This window comes from Melanostigma gelatinosum, assembly GCF_949748355.1.
Source record: "Melanostigma gelatinosum genome assembly, chromosome: 18".
Taxonomy (NCBI): domain Eukaryota; kingdom Metazoa; phylum Chordata; class Actinopteri; order Perciformes; family Zoarcidae; genus Melanostigma; species Melanostigma gelatinosum.
In genome coordinates this window covers 452,309-474,270 of record NC_136651.1, presented here as the reverse complement: position 1 = coordinate 474,270, position 21,962 = coordinate 452,309, and the positions used below count along the sequence as shown (strand labels likewise).

Below are 21,962 nucleotides of genomic sequence, written 5' to 3'. Positions count from 1 at the left end.
GAGTCAGCTGAGACGGACCGGAAGCAAAACAAACAGCGGGGAGCTCGCGCTGCGGAGGCACCGACACAACTTTATTTAACTTTAAAAATAAGAGTTTCTTTTATATGTTATATATGTTTTTTCGCGGGAAATTGAAGTCAGACACCTCCGTCAGCGAGCGGGTGAAGAGCAGCGCGAGACACGAGGGAGCACGAGACTTGCTGCACTTTGTCCAACGCGGAAGTTCAGTGAGTGAGGTGTTTAATTTAACATACAAAAGTTGTATTAATTTTATCTTCACAGCCGTTTGACTTACAGGAGCGGTTTCAAGTTCTACTAGCAGAAGTCATGATATAAAATATTCTATATTTGTTTATTTACACCACAGTGTTAATGCAGTTAACATTAACATGTATATTTAACAGGATATAACAGTTTTTCAGAGTTTTAATAATGTAAATTATTATATTATTATTATTCAGAGTTGTATCTGTTAAAGTGTTAAACAGAAGGACAACAAACTAATGATACATCAGAATGTAGGTCCTTTACAGCAGTAAAAGTACTGATACTCACTAAAGAATACTCCACTACCAGTAAAAGTATCATTGAGCAGTAAAATGTTTCACTGTTCTATCTGATGATCCTGCTGCATTAATGTGTGTGTTGCATGTTAACTCCTTTATATGCTGTTTAGTTTAATCTACATGAGCTTCATGTTCTATCAGATGTTCTGTGAGAACCTCGTATCTCTAAAAAGAACAAACGATGTATTTTACATCTGATCCGAGAGGCTTTTTAAACACTTCATGTAGCTGAAGGAGGATCTTCTCAGTTTCAAGGATTCAAAGACATTCATAGTCATCATACAACACAAGAACAAAAAACAGGACTTTCCTCTTGTGCCTTTCTTTATTTGCATTATCTTCCAATCGCTCTGACTGTTTGAGCTCTAAGCTTCCTGTAAACACAGAGTCCTGGTCTGCAGGTTTAGCTGGTTTTTGTAGGCGGTGATCGTCTCAAAGTCTGCTGCTCGTTATCCACACGCTTCTTTCTCCGATGTTGACTTCTGTCATATTAGCCCTTCAGTCATCGCAAAAGAAGAAAATAGAGACAAAAACTGAAGAATGTACAACTGAGAAGCTGGAACCAGAGAAGTTTTGACATTTTGTTCTTAGGAAACTGATGAAATGATTCAAACTGTTGCTGTGGCTCCTAGAAACGAAGATGAACTCTAACGTGTTTGGAACTGAGGCAAAAATGAACATTTTATTTAATTGTAATAGTGTCAAAATAACACGTCCACCAATGTAAATATGCTAAAGTTATATTTGTACTATTAATAAATTAAATGTGACATTTAGACCGATGATGATTGGTTCTTTTAAAAGTGTTTGTTGTTTTTAATGTTGACAAACAAACAGCTTGATTGTAGAAACGGAATATTAATTTGTCAGGCTGATATTGTTCATCTTCAGCGGGTAATCTGTTAAATAACTCGATAGCTCAAGTGGAGCTATCCTGGCTGTCAGCACTGGATCCTACATTTCCCATAATGCACCTGTAGCATGTGTTTCATCGGAGTCGTCTCATTGGTTCCTCAGCGATGAAGAGGAATCGGCTGCTGGCCGTGCTGCTGGGCGGAGTCTTCTGCGTGGCTGTGATGTCACTGTACCGCATGCTGGAGATGATGCAGGGGGCGGAGCTTCAACACATGGAGACACCTGATGGACAGGTGGAGAACGTGAGAGCAGCTGAATATTACCAGTGGAATGATTGAGGTTATGTTTATCACGTACGATGAGTTGATGACGTGTTAAATGATGGATGTAAAATAATCCCTCATCTCTGTCTGCAGGATTTGTCCCGCCTCCAGCAGCAGATTGACAAGTTGGAGCGTCTCCTTAGCGACAACAACCACCTGGTCGCTATGCTGCGTGACAAACTGTTCCACCGCCAAGCATCATGGGTAAAAGGAGGGGCGGTCAATGTGAGCTCAGACTCCGCCCCCAGCCGAGCTGACTCTCTGCCTGGCTGCCGATTGGCCGAAGAGACAAAGGACGGAGCCGATGGAGTGCAGGTTAGCTTAGCACATGCTAACAGCTGTTTTTACAGACAGTGCTTTGGAACTGTGCTGAAGTTATTTTCACATCAACAGAATTTAATGCAACAAACATAATAACAGAAAATACTGAAAATATCGAGACCATAACTGCAGATTAATGTCGGTTCACTGGAGGATTAAAGCTGCTTTTGACATCAATAACTGAGCTTTATTGTAGCTTTTCATTCATATTTGTTGAGAAATAAGAAAAATCATTTCAGTAGTTGTTGAACAACGTGTGAAGTATATAAGTAAATAATAATATATGTATTATATATTATATATAGTAAAGTATTTGTATCTGTGTGTTTCTGTGTTTTAGCTGCTGGACGTTTACGACTTGTTAACGTTCGAGAATCCAAACGGCGGCGTCTGGAAACAAGGCTTTGAGATCAGTTACCACGGTGACGAGTGGGCGGAGCAGCCTCTGGAGGTGTTCGTGGTTCCTCACTCTCACAACGACCCCGGTGAGGAACGTCCGCGTCCTCCACACGGCTCCACCACCGGCCGTCCCATCTGCTCCGTGACTCTCACACCAAAATCCACTTTTAGAGATTCTCTGTTTTTACGCAATTTTTCTTAATTGTCCCAATTATTAGACTTGTTTTTTCCGTCGACAAATTCTGTCTCCAGATTTGGTGCAAAAATATCTCCGGTCGAGCCGGAACACATTTTCGATGTTTCGAACAGTTTTTGCCGTTTGGGATCTCAAAGTGTGTGTGTGTGTGTGTGTGTGTGTGTGTGTGTGTGTGTGTGTGTGTGTGTGTGTGTGTGTGTGTGTGTGTGTGTGTCTGTGTGTGTGTGTGTGTGTGTGTGTGTGTGTGTGTGTGTGTGTGTGTGTCAGGCTGGTTGAAGACGTTTGAGAATTATTATCAGGACCAGACGAAACACATCCTCAACAACATGTTGATCAAACTGACTGAAGACAGCAGGTACTCATCTTCATCTTCATCTTTTTATTTCACCTGAACTTAAAGTTCAGACTCAAACCAACAACATGTTGGTCCGTCTCTCAACACCGTCTCACTTCCTGTCTGTGTCTCATTGGTTCCTACTGAAGACGTAAATCTTTAAAAACACAAACGTATAGTTTCATCAGTAATTCATGTCGTTTTTATCAAATAGCAGGAAATAGTGACTTTGTCGGGGACTATTTTCAGCGGCGGATGAATCTATTCTGTGTGTCTCAGGACTCTTTAAATATATCTGACCAGCTCACCGTGTGTTCATCTTTGTTTGTTTCTGTTTGAAAGAGTTCATGTTCATCAGAAGTGATTGACAGCTTATGTTCATCAGGAGGAAGATGATTTGGGCAGAAATCAGTTATTTCTCTAAATGGTGGAACGACATCGACGAGCAGAAGAGAGAGATGGTGAAACGGTAACTTCAGCTTCCGGCTTTACAACCAAATACAAAACCAGTCAAACAAATGTCAAAATGAAAAAACAGCAATAAAACAAACAAACAAATAATAAAAGAACAATTGAGTAAAAAAATAAAAAAGTTTTTGTCTTTTAAACTAAACTCAATTTTAGTTTTTCCAAAACCTTTGTCTCAACTTTCACTTTTCTGTCTGTTTCTCATCATATTTGAAGACAAACTTTTCATTTCTGGATCTGCAAAACTTTTAGTTTTTTAGTTAAGTTATATGTTAGTTTTTATTCATCATGTTGTACTTGAAATATATATATATATATATATATTATTAAGTATTTGCTCATGTTCTTTAACACGTGCTCTGTGATTGGTCAGCCTGGTGGGGGCGGGGCAGCTGGAGCTGGTGACGGGCGGCTGGGTGATGGCCGACGAGGCGAACTCTCACTACTTCGCTCTGCTGGATCAGCTGATCGAGGGACACCAGTGGATCCAGAGACACCTGGGTCAGTGACGCTTCGACTCCTTTCGCTCTGTGTGACGTCACCGTAACCGGTGTCTCTCTGTCCAGGTGTGAAGCCCAGCAGCGGTTGGGCGGTGGATCCGTTTGGCCACTCCCCCTCCATGGCCTACCTGCTGAAGGGGGCGGGGCTCAGCAACATGGTCATCCAACGGGTTCACTACGCCGTCAAGAAGCACTTCGCCCAAAAACAGACGCTCGAGTTTCTATGGCGACAGAGCTGGGGTGGGTGCGAGCGAGAGACCCCGAAATATAAAATATAAACATTTTATGTGTCAAAACACGGAAAATTAAATACAGAAAAAAGGCAAAAAGTAAAATAATTGTAACCATATTAACAAAAGTGGAAAATTGAAGGATGATAAACGGATTCATTAAATGTTTAATTCGTATAATAATTAGATTGATAACAGTAAAAAGAACAAATACACAGTAAAACAGATGAGAGATAAAATAAGAAAGATAAATAACATCATGTCATAAAATCACACAAACAAAACAAAAGGGTTTGTAATTAAAAAAAAAATGTATTTAATAAATTAAAATAAACAAACTTTAACCAAATTATTTAAATTCTGAGTTAAAAAAAAGGTTTCATTAACAAAAAAAATCTTTAAAAAAAATCTGACTGGGAGAAAATTGAGGAAACCGCCTTTTGGGATTATTTATCATATTTCTATGATATAAAATTTACATTCTGTGTAAAATATGTAAATCTCTGCTTTGTTTCTCTAACTCCGCCCACTTCCTCTGTGTCAGACTCCTCCCCCCGCAGTGACATGGCGTGTCACATGATGCCGTTCTACAGCTACGACGTGCCGCACACGTGCGGTCCGAACCCGGCGGTTTGTTGTCAGTTTGATTTCCACCGGCTGCCGGGGGGGCGGCTCTTCTGTCCGTGGAAGATATCGCCGCAGCGAATCACAGAGCAGAACGTCGAGGAGCGGTGAGTAGAACAATAACAATGAATAATTATTATGACAATGTGGATTCCTTTTTGAACAGAGTTCTGTAACTTTAAGTTTTCTGACTTTTCTTCTTTATATTTTTGCATTCTGACTCATGGTGAGTTATTTGCGCCACGTTATTCGCGCTAGACGCACCGGAGAGGGGGAGTGGCTTATCTCCATAGAAGACATCAATTTAAGCCATTTATTTCCGCCATCAACCGTGGAAGAAACGGCGTCTAGTCTGGTTCATAACGTCATCTGGAGGAGCTCCGTGGATTGAGATGTATTCACTGTGTCGAGCTGGTTTACTACAGCTCTATGAACGGATAAAAAAGATCCTGAAATATCTACATCATGTTGCTGATTTGTAGAAAGTCTGAATTCATGTTTTGTTAGTTCTCTCAAGACAACAAGCAAATAACTTTTAAAATACTTTTCTGAATGGAGTTTGGATCGATCGGTGCTATGCTACGCTAACATTGTAGCAGCTCCATCAACACTCAACATAACATCATATAAACGTAAATATGGCAGCGTCTTTTTCATTGTTTGTACCGTCTGGTTTATACACATACATTTATACACATTTCTCCACTAATACGAGGTATCGTAGAGCTCTGGGTGAACACAGACGGATACGGTTTTATTTTCCTGATTCAATGTCATTAATGACAGGAGGAGCATCTCAATGCTGATTGGCTGTCGCGCTGCAGCATCACACAAATGGGGCAATTTATGCAAATTCGCGTCAATTGCGCCATTGCAAATATGCGTCACTCCAGTCTCATCGCGTCGGTGCATAGACTTTGTATTTAATCTACTTGCGCGAAAATTTGCGACGCGTTTCTCTATTCTCTATTGTCACGTTGATGGCGTGTTGTCATGTGTGTTGTGACGTTGATGGCTTGTTGTCACGTTGATGGCGTGTTGTCATGTGTGTTGTGACGTTGATGGCGTGTTGTCATGTGTGTTGTGACGTTGATGGTGTGTTGTCACGTTGACGGCGTGTTGTGTGTTGTCACGTTGATGGCGTGTTGTCATGTGTGTTGTGACGTTGATGGCTTGTTGTCACGTTGATGGCGTGTTGTCAGGTTGATGGCGTGTTGTCACGTTGATGGCGTGTTGTCATGTGTGTTGTGACGTTGATGGCGTGTTGTCATGTGTGTTGTGACGTTGATGGCTTGTTGTCACGTTGATGGCGTGTTGTCAGGTTGATGGCGTGTTGTCACGTTGATGGCGTGTTGTCATGTGTGTTGTGACGTTGATGGCGTGTTGTCACGTTGATGGCGTGTTGTCATGTGTGTTGTGACGTTGATGGCGTGTTGTCACGTTGATGCCGTGTTGTCACGTTGACGGCGTGTTGTCACGTTGATGGCGTGATGGCGTGTTGTCATGCGTGTTGTCACGTTGATGGCGTGTTGTCATGTGTGTTGTCATGTTGACGGCGTGTTGTCATGTGTGTTGTCACGTTGATGGCGTATTGTCGCGTGATGGCGTGTTGTCATGCGTGTTGTCACGTTGATGGCGTGTTGTCATGTGTGTTGTCACGTTGATGGCATGTTGTCACGTTGATGGCGTGTTGTCAAGCGTGCTGTAACGTTGATGGCGTGTTGTCACGTTGATGGCGTGTTGTCATGTGTGTTGTCACGTTGATGGCGTGTTGTCATGCGTGTTGTCACGTTGACGGCGTGTTGTCACGTTGATGGCGTGTTGTCATGCGTGCTGTCACGTTGATGGCGTGTTGTCATGCGTGTTGTCACGTTGACGGCGTGTTGTCACGTTGATGGCGTGTTGTCATGCGTGTTGTCACGTTGATGGCGTGTTGTCATGCGTGTTGTCACGTTGATGGCGTGTTGTCATGTGTGTTGTCACGTTGACGGCGTGTTGTCATGCGTGTTGTCACGTTGACGGCGTGTTGTCACGTTGATGGCGTGTTGTCATGCGTGTTGTCACGTTGATGGCGTGTTGTCATGCGTGTTGTCATGCGTGTTGTCACGTTGATGGCGTGTTGTCATGTGTGTTGTCACGTTGATGGCGTGTTGTCATGCGTGTTGTCACGTTGACGGCGTGTTGTCACGTTGATGGCGTGTTGTCATGCGTGTTGTCACGTTGATGGCGTGTTGTCATGCGTGTTGTCACGTTGATGGCGTGTTGTCATGTGTGTTGTCACGTTGACGGCGTGTTGTCACGTTGATGGCGTGTTGTCATGTGTGTTGTCACGTTGTCACGTTGATGGCGTGTTGTCATGCGTGTTGTCACGTTGATGGCGTGTTGTCATGCGTGTTGTCACGTTGACGGCGTGTTGTCACGTTGATGGCGTGTTGTCATGCGTGCTGTCACGTTGATGGCGTGTTGTCACGTTGATGGCGTGTTGTCATGCGTGCTGTCACGTTGATGGCGTGTTGTCATGTGTGTTGTCACGTTGTCACGTTGACGGCGTGTTGTAATGTCGACAGAGCTCTCCTCCTGCTGGACCAGTACCGCCAGAAGTCTCGTCTCTTTCGCTCTCCCGTCCTTTTCGTTCCGCTCGGCGATGACTTTCGGTTCGTGGAGTCGAGCGAGTGGGACGCTCAGTTCGGTAACTACCAGAAGCTCTTCGATTACTTCGACCAGCACCCGGAGCTCCACGTCAAGGTGAGACACCTGAGGCTGAGGGGGGGGCGGGGCATGAGGGGAGGAAACAAACTGTCTCTTTAAATATCCCAATGTTTCTTCTTCTCTCGTCTGTTTTCAGGCTCGGTTCGGAACGCTCTCAGATTACTTCGAGGCTCTTCATCGGCATCTAAACGCAGCAGGAACGACTCTGCCGACACTTCGCGGCGACTTCTTCACGTACGCCGACCGAGACGACCATTACTGGAGCGGATACTTCACCTCCAGACCGTTTTACAAACGCCTCGACAGAACGCTGGAGGCCACACTCAGGTACGCCGTCTCACCTGTGATCCAGGTACGTCAGTGAATCTATGACTCAGGTTTGTTTTTTAACTAATGACTCAGTTACGTTATATCTGTCTTCATATTTTGTTTTCGTATTACAATTTTTATATTTTTTAATTTGCTTTTGTATTTATCCATAATTCTTTGTAATTATTATCCTTATTCAAAATGTATGTATGCCTATATTTAGGTGTATTTATAGTGTAATTACATTTTGTGACTTAATTTTTTATACTTAGAATTTTTTACTTTAAAAATCAGTTCGTACCTTTTTATTCCCTCAGAATGTTTTCACCTTGTTTTCCTGTTCTTCACTGAAAGACTTTCTTCTTCTCTGACAGAGCGACAGAAATCCTCTTCAGCTTGACGTTGGCTGAAATGCGTCGTTTTGGTGGCGACGGTCGTCTGGTCTCAGACTTCCCAGCGCGTGAACACTTCAAGCGTCTGACGACGGGGAGGCGGAGCTTAGCGCTGTTCCAGCACCACGACGCCGTCACCGGCACCGCCCGCGACCCTGTAGTAGTCGACTACGGCACCAGGTGACTACTTCCTGTTAGCAACCTAGCCTGTTAGCATGTTGGGATAGAATCAGTCAGTTTTAGTAATGGAAGGTGAAATATGTTAGCATGTGGATACGCTAGCATACGGTAGGAATTAACAGGTAGAAACTTGATGTTAGCATGTTAGCTTAAACAAGGGGCTACATCAGCATAACAGGTTAGGTTCAAACTTTGTATTAGCTTGTTAGCATCTTAGCTAGGATTATAAAGCAAGAACAATTTGACACTTATTTAGGTCATTCTATCTAAACAGGTAAAAACTAATGTTTGACTGTGTTAGCATGTTAACTTAGCACGTACAAACTAGCAGGTGTTAGCATGTGACAGCATACATTAATAGTGTTTGTTTAAAATAAGTGTTAGCATTTGTAGCACCTGACACTCTTTAGCATCTTGAGCGTTAGCATGTATTTGTCTCATTTGTCCCTCCATGCTCTCAGTCGAAGGATGGCGTGGACCACTGGCAATGGTAACAGGTACCGCCTGGCTTAGTGTTAGCTGTTAGCGTTAGCTTCCCATCATACCCATTCATTTAGCATTAGCATCTAACACTCATTTCATCACAAGTTAACACATTAACGTGTCTCCCAGTGTAGTTTCTCAGTCTTTGTTTTAAGTAAAGTTTGTGTTTAAAATAATGTGTTATAGTAACAGAAACTCAAAGAACTACATTTTATTTTACAGGTTGTTTCACTCGATCTTGAACCTGCACAAGGTGCTGCAAAGCTCCGCCCACTGGCTGCTCCTATTGGACAAGAGCCAGTACCACCACGACCAATCAAAACCCTTCATGCAGATGGTGACCTTTGAACACTTTTTCTACACAGAATATTTTCGGAATATTTTCGGAATATTTTGTATATTTTAAGGGAATAAAACAGAATAGATTCTGAAATATAAAAAAACAAGTAAGTACAGTTTAACTGTGATGTGTTCAGGTGTAAAAACACCTGTAGTTTTTCAGAAATAATAACAGGTACAGATGTAAAGAAAGAAATGTACATATTTATTAAACAATCCCTCGGAGGTTGATGTTGTGATAAATGTTTTTAAGGATAACGTGATGTCGGCGCACGACGCTCTGCCCCAGAAGACGCCGCTCACGCTCAGTGATGAGCCCAGGTGAGAGGGGCGGGGCTTACGGAGGGAAGAGGCGGAGTCAGACTAGCTTAATGTTTATTATGTTCTCAGTAACTAGTGATTCATCAAGTTGCACCATTCACTCTAAATAACGCTTCATAATTTAAGGTATGTTGTCTTATTTTAGTGAAATGTATGTTTAAAATATATATTAAATATATATATATATATATGTTTCAGGTCATTGATCATCTTTAACCCGACGGAGCAGCTCCGTTCGTCCGTCATCAGCGTCGTCATCGACTCTCCGGACGCTCGCGTTGTTGATGCAGAAACGGGTCGACCAATGGCTGCACAGATCTCTGCGGTGTGGGCGGAGCCGAGCCGAGCTTCATCAGAACACTTCCAGGTGAAGAACAGTTTCATTTTATTAAATTATTTAATGTACAGTTATGTATATTTTTTTATCTGTAATTGTTTTTTTTAATCATTATTATTATTATAATTACACAGTTTTGACTGTTAATATTAAGCCCCTCCCCTAAACAATGACTGTCCAATCCCAGCTGAGTAACTTTTATATTTTTCACCTCCAGCTCGACTTCGTGGCTGAACTTCCTCCTCTGTCGCTCGTCGTGTATCATGTGACCAAAGCCGCGGTTGGCTCCGCCCACCGGGCTCGGTACACCTTCCATCGCCATGGCAACCCGCCTGCTATCCGGTCGGAACAGTTCCAGGTGTCCGGCCCAGAGGCCGACGCCCCCCTGTCGCTTAGCAACAAGCACATCCAAATATGGAGCTCCCCGGAGACCGGCCTGCTGCAGGTCAGACTTTTCAAATTAAAAGTCAGACTCTTTAAATTAAAAGCCTAAAATCAAAATGACAACAAACCTTTATATACTTGTTTATGCTAAATATGAGGGTCATCGTCCAATAATAAATATACATACATTTGTATCAAGGAAGCATATTTGTCCACGTTAATAATTTACAGCCCAAGTTGTGGTTGTACATTAACATTATTAACATTCTTACAAACTTATTATCATCTTTATAAATCCAATTACGGATTTCAATCCTTATTGTTTGAATTATAAATGAATTCATCTATTTCCAGTGTGATATTCATAATTCTGTTTTACCAATAAAGTTTCTTCAAAATGTTTTCTCTTGACTTGTAGAAGCTGCGCCTGCAGTCCGGTCTGGTCCGTCAGGTCCAGGTCCAGTTTCTGTGGTACGGAACCAGAACCAGCCAGGAAAAGAGCGGAGCCTACCTGTTCCTACCGGGGGAGGAGGGGGCCCAGGTAAGACCAGAACCAGAACCAGAACTAGAACCAGAATCAGAACCAGTGTGAACCAGGTCAGTCAGACCAGGACTAAATGTCTTTCGCCCCCCCGCAGCTCTACTCGTCCTCAGAGCCCCCCCTGGTTCGGGTCTCCAGAGGTCCGGTCTTCTCTGACATCACTTCCTGTTTCCGACACTTCACACACACGGTCCGACTGCTCCACCTGGACGGTAATGAGAATATATATAATAATATATGTATATATATATATAATATTTATATAAGATAATATATAATACATAATAATTCACTTCATTAAAAAAATTATTTCAAAATAAAAGTCTCCTGTCTGCGTCTGCCCCAGGGCATGCTGGGAGATCCCTGGAGATTTCCAACATGGTGGACATCAGGTCAGAGGTCAACCGGGAGCTCGTCATGCGGCTCGTCAGTGACGTCGCCAACGGCAACCGTTTCTACTCCGACCTCAACAGCTTCCAGGTTCATTTACATATCAGCTGATGTCACTCCTCTTCATCACGTGCTTTGTTGATTGGTTATGAATCGATTATTGATCGATTACTGTGTGATTATTGATGATGTGTGTAGATGCAGCAGAGGAGGACTCTGGGTAAACTCCCCCTGCAGGCCAACTTCTACCCGATGACTTCGTCTTCGTTCCTTCAGGACTCGACGTCTCGTCTGTCGCTGCTGTCGGCTCAGAGTCAGGCGGTCGCTTCGCTCCGACCGGGTGAGTCACGTCTTCGTATTATGGCTTTATGAAAACACGAATGAAGCTTCTTGGTCAGTGAACGTGATGACATGTGACCTGTGCAGGTGAGCTGGAGGTGGTGTTGGACCGGCGGCTGCAGCAGGACGATAACCTTGGCCTCGGTCAGGGCGTCACCGACAACAAGCTGACGGCGAGTCTCTACCACCTGCTGCTGGAGGACAGGAGGGGCGGGGCTCAGGTGAGGGGGCGTGGCTCATGTGAGGGGGCGGGCACACAGTGAATGTGTCGGTCCTGATGTGGTGAAAGTCTCAAAGCGTCGTGTCACGTGTCGAAGTGTCCCTGAACCCCCGGCTCCCCGGGCGCCGATCAATGGCAGCCACTGCTCCCTGTGTACAGGGATGGTCACATGCAGAGACACATGTAGTGTATGTGTAAATGTACATGACAATTAAAATGGTTTCTTCTTCTTTAATTCAGTTTTCTCTTCAATGTGTAAAATTAATAAAACGACTTTTCAAACCGGTTTCACCATCAAACCAAAAATATGAAAACCAGCAAAGACTTTTGAGTTATTATGTCACATTTATTCAAATCATATAAAACAATATTTTTATATGATTTCAATAATTCAATTAGGTTTGAATTAATTAAGTTTTAGAGAATAAAACTTTTGTCTCTTTGTAGTAATATATATACATATATATTATACAAATATATATGTATTTGTTTCATTCTTTCCTCAGTTTTTATTTATATAGTTTTATATTTATAAATATGTATATATTTTTTGTATTTAATATATTTGTTCAGTTTTTTCTTTTCTCTTTTGTATGTTTTTTTTTTTCATCTGACAGGAAGTGGGAGGAGCCTCAGTTCAACACCTGTCCCTGCTCGCCCACCTGACCTCGCTCTCCCTCAGCCACCCGCCAATCTCCATGGTCGCCCCTAGCGACAGCCAGGTGCCGAAGCTCCGCCCCTTCCTGCCGCTCCGCTCGTCACTGCCGTGTGACCTTCACCTGCTGAACCTGAGGACACTGGAGGACCCGCAGGTCACCTGGAAACACCTGGAAACACCTGGAGCAGTGCTCAAATGTTTTCAGGAATTTACCTCAACAATTAAAAAATATATTGATTAATTAAAACTTCAATAGCAGATTTAAATAATTGTAAATGTATAATATTTATATTTACAATAAAAAGTCACAGAAAAAACAATTACACCTGAAACTACAATAATCCATTATTTTAATAATCGATGACACTTAAAGTTCTCCAAGATCTCCGTTTGGTTCTTTGGCGCCTCCTCTGGTGATACGGTGTAACTACACTGTGATGTTTGTAAAGTTTCATCAACATCAAAACAAACAAATTGAATGTTTTGTTTGTGTTTGTGGACAAACAGGAAGCAGAAAGTCCGTCACAGGAAGTGGCTCTACTCCTCCACAGGAAGGGATTTGATTGTAGCTCCGCCCCCGAGCCGTCACTTGAGTGCACGTGGAGCACGCACGAGGAGGTGAACAACACATTATTTATTTATTTTGTATTAATTACTTGAAGCCATAATTCCTTTTTTTTATTGATACGTTTTCAAAATAACATTAAAAAGTTACATCAAATATAACTTGTTTTTAATGTGTTTTTGTCTTTTTAATGCTGTTGATATTTAATTATTTTCCTTTGTTTTAAATGAAGTATTTTTCTAGAATTAGGTAATTACATTTGAAATGTTATTCAGTTAGTTTTGTCTCTGAGCGGACTTCCTGTTCTGTGTTCCAGGTGGACTTGGACGATCTCTTCTCTCCTCTCCGGTTCCGGTCGGTCCGTCGGTCCGGTCTCACTCTGCTGCGAGAAGACGACGAACCGGAATCCGCCCGGCAACAGCAGCCGCCGCGCATCACCAGCCTGCGACCAATGGAAATCAGCGCCTTCCGGGTCGAGATCGACTAAATAACAAGAACAAACGAATCAGAAGCGACATGAAAACCAACATTATCTCTAAATATAAAACACAACGAAGCTGGAAAAGATAAATATTATTATACATTTTAAATGTAAAGTAAGCAGCTTAGATGAAGATCAGTTAAACAGGAGGTTTGTTAATGTTAAAAAAACATGAATAAAAAAGGGAAAAGACATAAAATACACAAATAATTTAATTATTTTTAATAATTATAAATTGACAAAATATTAAATATAAAATGTAACAAATGAAGGAATTAAATCTTTAAACTGGAGATGTCTGTTAATGTGACAATGTTTTACATGTTTCTACTGTGAATTATAGAAATATTAACATAAATAATAATTCACAGGTAAACAAAAAAAAACAGGTCCTTCTAAAGGTCAAAGGTCAGAGAGAAAACACTGAAATTTTTCTATGGCAACAAAAAGGGACCAAACCAGTCGTTACCTGTGTGTGTGTGTGTATTTTAATAAAATGTGGAATTGTGGGTAAACTGTAATTTAGTGAATTGTACATGAATGTTTCCAGACTGCACATATTTCACGTATTTAAATATTTACTCGTTAAATGTTGAATATTTGTTCAATAGAATTTTCTGTATTTGCTGTGAAAGACATTTTGGGAAAAACTCTTAAATCTTCTGGGTATTTTTGTAATTTAGAATTTCTTTATATATATTTTCTATGAAGATGTTTATTGTTGAAACAAATCTGAAAATGAAAAATCTATTTTTTACTTTCATGAAGTTGTTAAAATGTTTTGATTTTCTAGTTTATTTTGGGACAAATTCATGGTTTTAATACAAAATAAATTATTGTTTAATTTTCCTTCTTGTTCGTGATTTGTTTTTTTGCAGTTGCATTATATATATATATATATTTATATATATATATATATCAGATGAGTGATGGACATTTTTTACTGCGTTCTAATCTTTTAAAGATAATAAATAATTGATTTACTGGGAAAATAATTGGCAGAAAAAACCCATCAACTGGCTAAATAATGTTAAAACTTACACTGGCCAACAAAAAATGGCAAAAATCACATTTGATATTTTAATATGATAAAAAGCTTTCGCTACGCTAACATCCTTAGCATTCGTCTATGAGACTTTGCAGTAGCCTCGCTAGCATAAGCAAACCTTTCCTTTAGCACCTAGCTAGTTGACTTTAAAATATGGAGGTGAAGCATTTTCTCTACAGAAACTGAATAATTAAAATTTTGTGACAGTTCAATTCTAACTAGAAAAAGCATTTCCTGCTGGAATGCTGAAAACTGAAATTAATCGCAAAAACATTGCTGAAAATAGATATCCAATTCAAAAACAACTTGCAAAAAGCTGAATAATTCAAAAAGTTTAAAGATTACAAATATGAAAAGTCATATCACACCTCTCCTGAAAGAGCTGAACATTTTGATGTTTGAACAGTTTCTGTGGCTTAAAGAAATTCGTCAGTGGTGATATTTGTAGTAGTATAAGTTGTAGTAGAAGTATTATTAGTAGAAGTATTAGTAGCATTAGAATAAGTACTAGTAGTAGTAGTAGTGATATTTGTAGTAGTAGTAGAAGTATCAGCAGTCATAGTAATAGCTGTAGTATTGGTCGTAGTATTTAATATCACAGTAGTAGTAGTAATAGTAATAGTAATGGCAGTAGAAGATGTAGCAGTAGTAGTAGTACTAGTAGCAGTCGTACTAATAGCTGTAGTAGCATTACTACTTTTAGTAGCATGAATAGCAGTCATAGTAGGAGCAGTTGTCGTATCAGTAATAGTAGTAGTGGTGGTAATAGCAGTAGTGGTAGTAATAATATTTATGGTAGCAGTAATAGCAGTAGCAGTAATAGTAGCAACAGCAAAAGTTGAAGTAGTAGTTGTAGTAGTAGTAATACTAGAAATATTAGCAGTAGTAGTAGTTGTCGCAGTATTAGTAAGAGCATTCATTATTTCAACAAAAAAGCCTAATTTTGAGCTCAGCATTTAAATACAGTTAATCCATGGGGCTTTTATTTTGAAAGGGTGGGGGTGGGTGGGGGAGGGAGGGGGAGAGGAGACATAATCATCATGTTTGACACAGAAACAGAGGTTATTAAATGACAGGCTTCATCACAAGCAGTTCAGTTAGAATTCACTCTCTGGGGCTTTTATTTTGAAATGGCGCGTGTGTGGGGGGGAGGAGGAGGGGGGAAAGACCTCTAAAGATCCCTAAGACCTGAATGACTGTATGAGAGACACAGAGAGAGAGAGAGAGAGAGAGAGAGAGAGAGAGGGAGAGGAGTGTATGTGCGCGTGTGTCTGTGAGTCTGTGTGTTTATCAACATCACTAATTGGCTCAATCGCAAACACCTGTGTGCCTGAAGCCATTTGAAAATATTCTCCATAGAGATCCCATTGAAAATAAAAAGCTTAATCATTCATAAAGTTTAAAGGTTAGAAATATAAAAAGTCATAGCACCCCTCTGATGAAAGAGCTGAACATTTTAATAGTTGAACAGTTTCTGTATCTTAAAAAATGAAGGAGGAGAAGCGGTGCGACGGAAGAAATAGAAGAAGTTGAATAAAGAAACAGGATAACAATAGTAGTTGGAATGCTTAACAGCATTCCAACTATAAAAGTGTCTTTGTTTCAGACATTTAATCTCAGGGAGAGAGCACCGCGAAAAACAGGACAGCGTCAGCGAAGCTGCTCCTGATTGGTTAACTGATTCCATCGCTGGCTAATGATTGGCTCCTGGTTGCTAGACCATCATTTTACGGAACTACTCTGCTGCAACACGACGTCTGATCTTATTATTTGTTTATTCGTCATACAACGCGAGAAAAATGACACGTGAGAGACATTAAATCATGACACAATCACGGAAAATAATAATTTATTTAAAAAGAATGGAGACGGAGGGAGAATAACGCCTGAAGATGGCGGTCATGTAACGTCGTGAATGTCAACTGCCGTAAATCCTCAAAGAAGAAGAAGGGGAACCGGAAGTGACGTCCAGCTGGTAAACAGACGTTCTGGGGAAAGTTTCTTCAGATGTTCAGAATCTACGGACTTCTTCATGACTGCGCAGGTGAGTTTTCACGAAGCTTCCGTATCAACGCTCCTCAGGGACCGACGCTGTCTTCGGGATGTTTGACGTCAGACTGCGTTCACATGTCCTCTCATGTAACACGCTGCTGGAGGCGAATGTGACGCTCCGGCAGTGCAGCGAGAGTAAACAAACGTTTAAAAAGCACGTGTTCATGTGTGTTGATCGGCAGTGTTAACGCCGTAGTGAAGTCAAGTTATATGTGATGTGATGTATTGCTTCCTATCCGTTGTTGAGATACATGTGGTGTTGTTAGGGGAGGAATTGTTTAAGTTGAGAGATTTCTAAATGGAGATTGGTTTAAGCTGATGTCAGTATCACGTGACCTGAGGGCAGAAATACAAACCCTCGTGAGAAGCACGAGGAGGCAAGACTGAAAACATAAAGCCTCCAGTCAAAGCTGTTACAGCTTCAGGTGTGTGGTGTTGTTGTTCTTCAGGTGTGTGGTGGTGTTGTTCTTCAGGTGTGTGTTGTTGTTCTTCAGGTGTGTGGTGTTGTTGTTCTTCAGGTGTGTGGTGTTGTTGTTCTTCAGGTGTGTGGTGTTGTTCTTCAGGTGTGTGTGTTCTTCAGGTGTGTGTTGTTGTTCTTCAGGTGTGTGTTGTTGTTCTTCAGGTGTGTGTGTTCTTCAGGGGTGTGTTGTTGTTCTTCAGGTGTGTGTTGTTGTTCTTCAGGTGTGTGGTGTTGTTGTTCTTCAGGTGTGTGTGTTCTTCAGGTGTGTGTTGTTGTTCTTCAGGTGTGTGGTGGTGTTGTTCTTCAGGTGTGTGTGTTCTTCAGGTGTGTGTTGTTGTTCTTCAGGTGTGTGGTGTTGTTTTTCAGGTGTGTGGTGTTGTTTTTCAGGTGTGTGGTGGTGTTGTTCTTCAGGTGTGTGGTGGTGTTGTTCTTCAGGTGTGTGTTGTTGTTCTTCAGGTGTGTGTTGTTGTTCTTCAGGTGTGTGGTGTTGTTTTTCAGGTGTGTGGTGTTGTTTTTCTTCAGGTGTGTGGTGGTGTTGTTCTTCAGGTGTGTGTTGTTGTTCTTCAGGTGTGTGGTGTTGTTTTTCAGGTGTGTGGTGTTGTTTTTCTTCAGGTGTGTGGTGTTGTTGTTCTTCAGGTGTGTGTTGTTCTTCAGGTGTGTGTTGTTGTTCTTCAGGTGTGTGTTGTTCTTCATGTGTGTGTGTGTTGTTCTTCAGGTGTGTGTTGTTGTTCTTCAGGTGTGTGTCGTTTTTCTTCATGTGTGTGTTGTTCTTCAGGTGTGTGTTGTTGTTCTTCATGTGTGTGTTGTTGTTCTTCATGTGTGTGTTGTTGTTCTTCATGTGTGTGTTGTTGTTCTTCAGGTGTGTGTTGTTGTTCTTCATGTGTGTGTTGTTGTTCTTCATGTGTGTGTTGTTGTTCTTCAGGTGTGTGTTGTTGTTCTTCATGTGTGTGTTGTTGTTCTTCATGTGTGTGTTGTTGTTCTTCATGTGTGTGTTGTTGTTCTTCATGTGTGTGTTGTTGTTCTTCAGGTGTGTGTGTTGTTCTTCAGGTGTGTGTTGTTGTTCTTCATGTGTGTGTTGTTGTTCTTCATGTGTGTGTTGTTGTTCTTCATGTGTGTGTTGTTGTTCTTCAGGTGTGTGTTGTTGTTCTTCATGTGTGTGTTGTTGTTCTTCATGTGTGTGTTGTTGTTCTTCAGGTGTGTGTTGTTGTTCTTCAGGTGTGTGTTGTTGTTCTTCAGGTGTGTGTGTGTTGTTGTTCTTCAGGTGTGTGTGTTGTACTTCGCTAAGAGCGTGGAGCTGACCGGAGTGAAGGAGGAGGAGATTGTTGCCGTGCCGACACCAATCAGCAGCCGGGACCTCTGGAGCCTGTTGCTACAGCGACACCCGAGGTACCGAGATGAGGTCACTAAAGGTTGTCCACTGCAACATAAACATCAACAACATAAACATCAACACCGTAAACATAAACAACATAAACATCAACAACATCAACAACGTAAACAACATCAACATCCACAACATAAAGATCAACGACACGTGACGCTGCTGATCGATTCTCATCAATAGTTCTGATCAGATCTTTGTCTGGACTGAGACATTTATTCACAATAATCATGGTGTGTGTGTGTGTGTGTGTGTGTGTGTGTGTGTGTGTGTGTGTGTGTGTGTGTGTGTGTGTGTGTGTGTGTGTGTGTGTGTGTGTGTGTGTGTGTGTGTGTGTGTGTGTGTGTGTGTGTGTGTGTGTGTGTGTGTGTGTGTGTATATAGACTCCTCCTCCTCCAGGATCAGGTGGTGTTTGCGGTGCGTCATCAGTACGTTGCCATCGGTGACCAGGTGGTAACTCTGGGAGACGGAGACGAGGTCGCCGTGGTGCCGCCGCTCAGCGGAGGATAAAGAGGAGGAGTCAGTTATTCATATGGACCAATCACATGTTTCAGATCCATGAACAGGAATGTTTGTGTTTGAACATGAATAAGTCTAAAAAACACCCTGAGAACATTATCATATTATCGAATGATTTGAACCTCTTGGATCAATATTTATTACGTTCTAATGAAGTCAATAAATATGAACGTTAATTATTTAGATGTATTTTGTCTCAGATGACCGAGTCAGAGGAGCGGAGGGACGTCTTCAAGCTGAGCCGTGATTGGCTGTCAGTACAGGAAGTGGTTGACGCCGTCAGCAGCTCCTCCTGTGGAGCCATTTCAATGTTCATAGGTTCAACTTTTATTCATTCATTCAATCCATTAAATACGTTTATTCATGTTCAATAAGCTAAGTGTGTGTGTGTGTGTGTGTGTGTGTGTGTGTGTGTGTGTGTGTGTGTGTGTGTGTGTGTGTGTGTGTGTGTGTGTGTGTGTGTGTGTGTGTGTGTGTGTGTGTGTGTGTGTGTGTGTGTGTGTAGGTACGACCCGTGAGGACGAGTTGGGCGGCAGGAAGGTGATTGGTCTGGACTACGAGGCCTACGAGCTCATGGCCCAATCAGAGTTCAGTAAGCTGTGTGATGACATCAGAGAGCGCTGGCCAACCGTGACGCACGTCTGTGTTCACCACCGTCTGGGGTCAGAACACACACGACCAATACGTCTCTTAATATTATATCGATACGTTGATGGGTGAGACGATGATGCTAATGCTACCTGTGGTTAAAGCTGCTGAGGCGGCAGTATTGATCTTTTTTAAAGTGGACTTGGTCCCTCAGGTGGGTGAAGGTGGGCGAGGCCAGCGTTGCCATGGCGATCTCGTCTCCTCATCGCCACGACGGCCAGCAGGCGATCCGTCACTGCATCGAGCGGCTGAAGGCCAGCCTCCCCATCTGGAAGAAGGTGACTCGTGATTCCGTTACGTCCACTCTGACTCCTGATCACTGTTGTTGATCACGTTGTTGATCGCTGATCCACAGGAAGTGTACGACACGCTGGAGGAGAGCTGGAAGGAGAACGCTGAGTGTCCGTGGGCCCTTCAAAATAAAGTTCCTCCCGTCACGTCGTCCAAAGAGAACGTCTGAGCATTGCACAAATGGGGAAGAAGATTTTTTTATTATTATAAAATAAACAAAGTGGACAAAAAAAGTATGTTAAGTTAGTGCAATTAAAAACAAAAAATGTTAAATTTTACATAAAAAATAAATGCTTCTCACAACTGAATAATGGCTTCAGAAATACCTTTGAAGACAAAAACATGATCACCGATGTCTGATGGTTCATCTCATATTGTGATTATTATTGCTCTACATTCATTGGACAGCTGGTATTACTGATTACTTTGCAGTATTATGAGAACGTTAATTTAGTTTCAACACCTGAAAGAGTTTCAACATGTCAGCTGTCAGATCTTTAAATTTTATTTTTAATTATTGCACATGTACAATTTCACAGATTGTCAATAAGAAACAGCAAAATACACCCAAACTAACATTCCAGACTTCAACAAAATGATATGCTTTTAATTTGAAAAGCGTTTTTGTAGATGATTCAGACTGTCATTAAAATATTTTTCACACAAATATTTACACAGTTAATGTATATTCACAGATTTATTTTATTTTATACTTTTATTTTGTAAGGATACCTTTAAGCAAGATGTTTGGTTTGGATTTCATAAACATGGCATCATATATTTGTTCGTTTCATTTTGGGTTTTTTAAAAGTTGATAAAATATGAAATTAAAAATAATCAAAAATTGTATTAAAAACATTGAAGAAAAGAAATAATAGAGAAAGTTCAATAAATAGTATAACGAAAGAGGAGCTGTCTCAGCAGATACTCTGATCTGAGTCACAGGTCCGATGGAACATCAGATCAGATGACAGTCACCTCTGACTCACCTGTGTGAGCGCAGCCTATCGGGTAACTTCGTCATACTTCCGGTTCAGCTTTCAATTGATTTCCTGAACAAAAGGTTTAACTGATGTAAACATTCTCACATGTAGATTGTTTAATAATAATATAAATGTGTGAATCTTTAAGACTTTAAGTCGAACAATCTAGTGTGTGAAATATTTGTGTTTACGTATTCTATTTAAATATCTTAATCTTTATTCATAACATTCTTTAAGTTATAATTTTCTCTCTTTCTTCTCCTTTAACTCTCCATCTTTGTTTACTCTCGTTGTTTTATTCCAGTTTAAATTATAAATGTTCTCTGTGATGAAGCACATAAAGCTGCAGTTTGAACAAAGCTATAAAACGATCAATATTCTATCAATACTTATATCAATATTCTATCAATACTTATATCAATATTCTATCAATACTTATATCAATATTCTATCAATACTTATATCAATACTTATATCAATATTCTATCAATACTTATATCAATATTCTATCAATACTTATATCAATACTTATATCAATATTCTATCAATACTTATATCAATATTCTATCAATACTTATATCAATATTCGATCAATACTTACATATCAATACTTATATCAATATTCTATCAATACTTAATACTTATATATCAATATATACAGCTTTTATTTTGAAAATTAGCGGAAGTGGCGTGTTCGCTGTTGCCAGTGTCACCCCCCCCCCCCTCCGGTTGCTCAGCTGACCGTGGGCCGGTCTGGTGACTGTCAAACCCCTGATTCTCGCACCGTGACCCGGACAACCAGCACCAGGCCGAGACGGGTCTCTGTGTCCCCGTCACCGGAGCTCCTGACCTGGTAAAAACTAAGTCCTAACCCCGGTCTTCAGCTGGAGGCCCGGATCCTTAGCTTAGCTTAAACTAGCCGAGCTCGTCGCTCACAGAGCCGCGGACCCACCACAACACACTCCCCCGGTTGGTCCCACTCCGAGGCCGGTCAGCCGGTCGTTTCTACCCGGAGCCTTTGTGTCCTCCAGCCGGCAGCCATGGCTCTGTTGGACCTCGCCATGCAGGGACTCTCCGTGTTCGGCTTCATCCTGTTCTTCGTGCTGTGGCTGATGC

At 41.4% G+C, this 21,962-nt stretch overlaps 2 protein-coding genes across 3 annotated transcripts; both read left to right on the top strand.

The window, feature by feature from the left end:
* The first annotated feature begins 29 nt into the window (after nt 1-29).
* Nucleotides 30-14,313, top strand: man2a1 (mannosidase, alpha, class 2A, member 1). 2 transcript variants are annotated; one of them, XM_079289029.1, is made up of 24 exons: nt 30-227; nt 1,584-1,714; nt 1,838-2,059; nt 2,406-2,550; nt 2,928-3,015; nt 3,380-3,463; nt 3,836-3,963; nt 4,029-4,202; nt 4,737-4,923; nt 7,384-7,561; nt 7,662-7,852; nt 8,209-8,406; nt 9,112-9,226; nt 9,482-9,549; nt 9,748-9,916; nt 10,104-10,331; nt 10,689-10,811; nt 10,909-11,023; nt 11,158-11,291; nt 11,400-11,541; nt 11,628-11,761; nt 12,378-12,572; nt 12,926-13,036; nt 13,300-14,313. In XM_079289029.1, exons 2-24 carry the CDS (start codon nt 1,586-1,588, stop codon nt 13,468-13,470), a joined length of 3,429 nt encoding a protein of 1,142 aa, XP_079145155.1. In that variant the 5' UTR covers nt 30-227; nt 1,584-1,585; the 3' UTR covers nt 13,471-14,313. The 2 variants fall into 2 exon arrangements, with proteins under 2 accessions (XP_079145155.1, XP_079145154.1); XM_079289028.1 differs by having other exon boundaries at nt 1,584-1,723.
* Nucleotides 14,314-18,786: 4,473 nt separating this feature from the next.
* On the top strand, nt 18,787-20,165 carry LOC306792222 (molybdopterin synthase catalytic subunit). Its single transcript, XM_079289285.1, has 5 exons — nt 18,787-18,924; nt 19,125-19,242; nt 19,430-19,586; nt 19,727-19,850; nt 19,928-20,165. Exons 2-5 carry the CDS (start codon nt 19,125-19,127, stop codon nt 20,030-20,032), a joined length of 504 nt encoding a protein of 167 aa, XP_079145411.1. The 5' UTR covers nt 18,787-18,924; the 3' UTR covers nt 20,033-20,165.
* The last annotated feature ends 1,797 nt before the right edge of the window (nt 20,166-21,962 follow it).

Excerpts from the sequence above, each read along its gene's own strand:
- LOC306792222 (XM_079289285.1), top strand. The coding sequence starts at position 19,125 with ATGACCGAGTCAGAGGAGCGGAGGGACGTCTTCAAGCTGAGCCGTGAT. Across the intron at positions 19,243-19,429 it reads AGCCATTTCAATGTTCATAG|GTACGACCCGTGAGGACGAG; the intron begins GTTCAACTTTTA and ends GTGTGTGTGTAG. Across the intron at positions 19,587-19,726 it reads TGTGTTCACCACCGTCTGGG|GTGGGTGAAGGTGGGCGAGG; the intron begins GTCAGAACACAC and ends TTGGTCCCTCAG.
- man2a1 (XM_079289028.1), top strand. The coding sequence starts at position 1,586 with ATGAAGAGGAATCGGCTGCTGGCCGTGCTGCTGGGCGGAGTCTTCTGC. Across the intron at positions 1,724-1,837 it reads CTGATGGACAGGTGGAGAAC|GATTTGTCCCGCCTCCAGCA; the intron begins GTGAGAGCAGCT and ends CTCTGTCTGCAG. Across the intron at positions 3,464-3,835 it reads AAGAGAGAGATGGTGAAACG|CCTGGTGGGGGCGGGGCAGC; the intron begins GTAACTTCAGCT and ends GTGATTGGTCAG.